Source organism: Puntigrus tetrazona, chromosome 1 (assembly GCF_018831695.1).
Source record: "Puntigrus tetrazona isolate hp1 chromosome 1, ASM1883169v1, whole genome shotgun sequence".
Lineage (NCBI taxonomy): Eukaryota > Metazoa > Chordata > Actinopteri > Cypriniformes > Cyprinidae > Puntigrus > Puntigrus tetrazona.
The window spans coordinates 10,365,472-10,371,886 of NC_056699.1; the positions used below are offsets into that span (position 1 = coordinate 10,365,472).

The following is a 6,415-nucleotide window of genomic DNA, read 5'->3' on the forward strand; positions in this document are numbered from 1 at the left end:
ATAATATTCTACAACCCATCACGTGTCTTTAGATAGGCCACGTGGATTAACAAAGTAGGTCTGCCCCCCGCTAGCCCACAGCTTCAGGTTTTACTATTTCTTTAACTGATCCTAAGTGCACACATTAACCAAAAGCTCGCCTTTAATCCTATGGAATAATTTAGGGCCATGAATGCGCGAGCGCTTTATAAGCGACTGCCTCCAGTCAGCCCATCTCAGTCTGAAGCGTCTGGAAACAAGAGAACCTACTAGTCTAACTACAATTGTTTCGTAATTCTATATATATATTTTTTAATAGTTTTTTTTTACCAAATGATGGCGTCTAAGATGAAGGATCGCAAGGTACGTGGATACTTTAGTGGCGCGCACATGATGCCAGTAACTTCATACAGTCCAAACGGTCCTTGAATGTTTTATTTAGATTTTTCCACCGATTTTTCTATGTTTCGCGTGATGTTAGTTTCTCCAGAATTCCACGATACTGATATTTTCTACCTAAACTAGCATTGCTCGCGCGCATTTTAGGAAGACTACATAATGACATAGACCTATATTATTACTTGATTTCCATGGTCTTGCATTTAATGCAAGCCGTCGTCGTGTGCAAAATTTTGTTTTATTATATTTATTCACTTTATTGCTTTCCTTCATGTTTGTTGGTTATGTTTTGCGCGCTGGGAAACAGCGCTGCGCGGCTCTCCGTACGACTCGTAACTTATGTATATGGCAAATGTAATTTACTGTATGGCATTTTATCTTCCCCAGTTACGCGTTACTTCATATTCGTGTATCGATTTTAACATTTAGTAAAAACCCATCCAGCACAGAATGCAACCAAGCTTATTTTGTGTTTGGTAGCGGCCCTTTTCGACCCTTCACTCACCATTATCTTTTACGTTCTGTTTCCACAGAAAACTCCCGTTTCTCACAAAGTCATCGAGAAAAGAAGAAGAGACCGAATCAACAGATGTCTAAACGAGCTGGGGAAGACGGTTCCTATGGCTTTGGCTAAACAGGTGCGCAGCTGAAACATTCAATGCGTTTAAGTGCTCTAAGCGTCCGTGTCTGCATTGTTTTTTTTTTACTGTATACGTGATGACTGACAGACCTCGTCTATTAAAACAGAATTCTGGGAAACTCGAGAAAGCAGAAATACTAGAAATGACCGTGCAGTATCTGCGCGCGCTCCACTCCGCGGACTTCCCGCGCGGGAGGGAAAAAGGTGCGTAAGAGCCACTTGGCACAGCTGATATTTTTACGAACGATTCCTCGCTCGCATCGCGAGAGTGACGGATCTCTAACAACGCTGCTTGTTTTCGCAGGAGAGCTGCTGACGGAGTTTGCCAATTACTTTCACTACGGCTACCACGAGTGCATGAAGAACCTCGTTCACTATCTGACCACCGTGGAGCGAATGGAGACCAAAGACACCAAGTACGCGCGGATTCTCGCTTTCCTGCAGTCCAAAGTCGTTACCGAGCCCGTGTTTGGCTCGTTAGGCACCATCTCTCCAGACCCTACGGACCTTCTGTGCCAGCTGGAGTACCAGAGTCCGAGTCCGACAGAGTCAGTGTTTCAGCAGAGCCCCCCCGGACACTTTTCCTGGCACAGCTCGGCGCGCAGCCCCACGCTCGCGTACCCGGCGATGTCTCAGCACGGCGGATACTTGTCACCGGTTCAGGGACTCGATCACCATTACGTGAACTTCATCGGGCACTCGCACCCGCACAATGCCTTCAGCTTACACAACGCACAACACGCTGCTCTGTAAATACGTCTTGCAGATGTCTTAATTTATATATGTGTACATGTTTTATTTTAATAAGTAGAGCTATCATTAAATAAATGATGTTTGAATAAGATCCTGTGTTTGGAGCGACGATGGAAGTTCTTTATGGTAAAGAAAAAGTGTTTCATTCATTTTTTTTGTAGAAATCGGCTTCATTGCATTATTGCAAACCTAGGTGCTATAAAATAAAATTAAAAAATCGTGTTTTGAGGCAAAACAAGAACAATGATGGTTTTTATGAATCAGGTTCTCTAACAGGCCAAACTGCATTAGGTAAACCTGTCTGGATCTTTTCATGAAGATGTTGTTTTAATAAACAAGCACATTATTATTATGATATTAAACGTAAGAAAGCAAATGGGTTTAGGAAACATTTATGCTTCCCAAGTATTGCAGCAACGTATTGCATGGCATTATGATCAGTTAGAAGAGGAAACTAGGCGATTTTCTGTATGAAATATGTAAAAAGAAAAATAATTGTAACTTTTTTATAAGAATGTAAATGCATTTAAATATGCATTCCTCCGTCATTCAAATACCATTCATATATTTGAATGCGCAACAATATTGCAAGAGAATCAAAGAGTTACTGAATTCATTTCAGATGTGACATGCACAAATTCTTATGAAGATACCATGGCTAAATGTGTCTTTCTAGACTGTATTGTCTCTAGACTGTAGTGTCTCTTAAGATTAACCCTTGGCGTAATGGTCTGCTGGCCTGAGACCTTTTGATTGACAATAAGCCTCTTTTAAGGGGAATCCATTTGGACACTAATTCAGCCCCCGTCCTATCCCAGTGTCTCTTCCACCTATATTTAAATAGGATGCAAATAACAAATCAAACGGCTAAATACTAAGCAATCTAAGGAGGGAGTCTGATGGAGGTAGAAAGTTTTGACATAGGCTACAGTCGCAGTGAGGAGATTTTGAACAGTTATATTAAAATACCTGCATTTCTTACTCGTAAAATTATATCTTATTCCGAGTCATATTACATATAAAGACAAATACAAAGAGTCGAAATTAATAGCACAAACTATGATGCTTAACTTCATGATGCCTCTCTCTCTCATCTCTCACACTCTCTCTCTCTCTCTTCTCTCTCTCTCTCTGCTTTCTCTCTCTCTCTCTCTCTCTCTCACACTCTTTCTCTCTTTCTCTCTGTTTCTTTCTCTCTCTCTCTCTCTCTCTCTCTCTCTCTCTCTCTCTCTCTCTCTCTCTCTCTCTCTCTCTCTCTCTCTCTCTCTCTCTCTCTCTCTCTCTCTCTCTCTCTCTCTCTCACTCTCTCTCTCTCTCTCTCTCTCTCTCTCTCTCACTCTCTCTCTCTCTCTCTCTCTCTCTCTCTCTCTCTCTCTCTCTCTCTCTCTCTCTCTCTCTCTCTCTCTCTCTCTCTCTCTCTCTCTCTCTCTCTCTCTCTCTCTCTCTCTCTCTCTCTCTCTCTCTTCTCTCTCTCTCTCTCTCTCTCTCTCTGTCTCTCAGTTTTGGGCCCTTTCTCTCTCTCAAAAAAGCATATTTCATATTTCGAAGCTTTGTAGGATGCCTGCTGTTAGGAAGACTAGCAGAGATTTCCTACATCTGTAGAGTATCCCACCACGGATTTGTGAACATCCAGTTCTTTAGCAATGCTTAAGAACTTTGTTCATCTCTGTAATGTTTTTTTTAAGGTCTATGGAAGCTTTTAGGATTGAGCCATAGTTCACACTATCCATCTTTCTTGAGATTTGTCAGTTGGCTTTGTGTGCTTTCCTTCATCTCACCTTATTGACTGACCGTATAAACAGAGTTTCAGTTACAATCCACTCAATGTCTTCAGCAACACTGAGAAAGTTTTTATATTTCTTTAAATATTTTAAAGTTTTAGTATTTTACTACTAATGAAAGTGACACTTTATTTAATCTATTTAAAAACATTGTGTGTTTATTTATTTATTTTTCAATTTTATAATTTCAAATAATTGTATTATTATGTATTTTATGATGTCATTCAAGTCTGTAATGGCAAATCCATTGAAAAAATTGAATGAGTTGTCTTCAGTGTCACATGAATTTTCTGAAACCATTCTAAATATGCTGATTTGGTGCTCATTTCTTTTGTATCAATATTATTATCAGTGTTGAAAACATAATCAATTTCCCCAAGCTAATATTTGGTTAGATACGGAATGGTGATGTATGCAGTATTTAATTTTCTGAGACGATATTAATCATAGCATGTTCACAGAATAGCACGTTCCCTTTTTAAAACAAAGTTGTTGTTTTTTTGGTTTTTTGACATCATATTCAAAGCAGTGACATCATCTAGCTCAGAAGTCCAACTCTGTTACGGGGGGAAGATCATAGCGAAGCATTGTGAAATATTGACTGTAAATAATGCACAGCGATATATGCTAAAGCCGCATACTTGTGATATGTGAATCAGTCCGGACAATATGTGCCATTTCCATACTTGACTTAAGCAAATCAGACAGACAGTTGTTCACTGTGGCCGGGATTAACTTAAGACGGCCACCATGGTGGAAAATAAAAGAACTCTACCCACATTGCATATAATTTTACCAGGTTCCAGTCAGCCATGACGCTGATTGTTTCTGAGATGTTGGCACTTGCGTCCCTCCCTCTTTAACTGTAGAGGGTTTACTCTCTTTGGCCTCTACAATGGCGCAGAAGAAGTGAGCCACGCCCCTCTCCACCCCCGTCCCGCACGCTTTTTGACATCCCAAATACTACCAGAAATCAATATCAATCAGATCTCCTCAAACAGGACACCTGAGAGAGAAACAAAGATGAAGAGCTAAAGGGATAGAACAGCACGATGGGTACAAAACAGGTGCCGTTCTGTCCTGATAGATGACTTATGCCTGGGACCCCTCCTTCTGAAAGCCCGAATTCTTAAGTCCTTCTTTAAGTGAGTTGTATGGCACCAGCTTCCAAAAAAGCACCAAGGCAAAGAGAAAGGGAGCGAGAGGGAGAGGGATTCTGAAGAAGGAGGGAGAGGTTGTGGTACTTTGGCGGGGGTTGCTCCATTGTGATGGAGCTGAAAGGAAGACAATCTTGGGTTCCTTGGGCTTCATCCTTGAGTGGATCTGAAGAAAAATAATCAGCCCCATGAAATCAAAGCTCCTAAACAGAGGACCAGAATTCAGGCTTGAGAGTGGGATGCAGGACACAGCCACACGCTCGGAGGCATTTTATAATATAATATAATATAAATTACATTACAAGTCAAAAGTTTATGGACAACAAGATTTTTAATGCTTTTTAAATTCTCTTTTGCTCACCAAGCCTGCGTTTATTTGATGCATAAGCAGTAATATTGTGAAATATTTGAAATAACTGCTTTCTATATGAATATATTTTAAAATGACATTTATTCACATGGTCTTTCAGAAATCATTCTAATATTCTGATTTGCTGTAGATTTTTATTTTAGGTTGATATGATGAATAGAAAGCTCAGAAGAACAGCATTTATCTGAAATAGAAACATTTTGTTGCATTATAAATGTCTCTGTCTTCATTGTATTTATCTTTTGATCAATTCAACACATCCTTGCTTAATAAAAGTATTCATTTCTATCATTTTGTAATTTATGAATAAATATATAATGCTTTAAAAATACCTACTCCAAGCTTTTGAATGGCATAGTGTGCAATGTTTCAAAAGCTTTTTAATTCAGAAAAATGTGGATCTTTGGCTCTTTCTATTAACCAAAGAATCCTGATAAAAGTACCGCTTTAACTGTTTTAAATATTGCTAATAATAATTGTAAATGTTTATTTAACAGCAAATCATCATATTAGATTGACTTCTGAAGGATAAAGTAAGACTATGCTGAAATATGCAGAAAATGTAGCATTGTCATCAGGAATAAATTACATATATTTAAATAAAAAGCACTTTAAATAGTAATAATATTTCACAATATTACTGCTTTACTGTAATTTGGAGCAAAGAATCTTAATGTCTAAAAATTTTGAACTGGTACGTGATATGATATGATATGATATGATATGATATGATATATGATATGATATATATTTTTTATATTATCTTAAAATATTAGTTTTTCATTATTTATTTCTTTTTGAAAGAAGTCTCTAATGCTCACAAAGGCTGAAATTAATTAAAATATGGTAATTATATATGGTAAAATATGGTAACAGTAAAATTGTAAAATATTATTATTATTATTTAAAATATGTGATTCCAATGTAATATATTTTCAAATATTTTCATTTATTCCTTGTGATGGCAAAATGAAATTTTCAGCTGTCATTTTTCACTTTTCACATGATCCTTCTGAAATCACTCTAACATTCTGGTTCTTGCTTAAAACACCTGGGAGGTCTATTTTTTATTTATCCATTTTTTTAAACATAATTTACTTTAAATAAATATTGTATAATTAGAGATTTTTTAAATTTTAAATGCCTCAATTTAATGCATCCACGCTGAATGAAAGAATTAATACAAAAAAATAGTGAGTTTTAATGAGCGATAGACCCTCTGTCTTGGTGTGTATAGTGCGAACACCAACATTAGCAATTTTGGGAAGAAAAACGCATCGAACTGTCAGAGCAAGTAACTGATGGATGAACAGACAGATACATGGATGGATGAATG

General features: G+C 37.6%; 1 protein-coding gene across 1 annotated transcript; it reads left to right on the forward strand.

Moving 5' to 3' along the window:
• Positions 1–241: 241 nt before the first annotated feature.
• On the forward strand, positions 242–1,817 carry helt (helt bHLH transcription factor). The gene is made up of 4 exons (XM_043243168.1): positions 242–342; positions 912–1,016; positions 1,126–1,222; positions 1,323–1,817. Exons 1-4 carry the CDS (start codon positions 313–315, stop codon positions 1,769–1,771), a joined length of 681 nt encoding a protein of 226 aa, XP_043099103.1. The 5' UTR covers positions 242–312; the 3' UTR covers positions 1,772–1,817.
• The last annotated feature ends 4,598 nt before the right edge of the window (positions 1,818–6,415 follow it).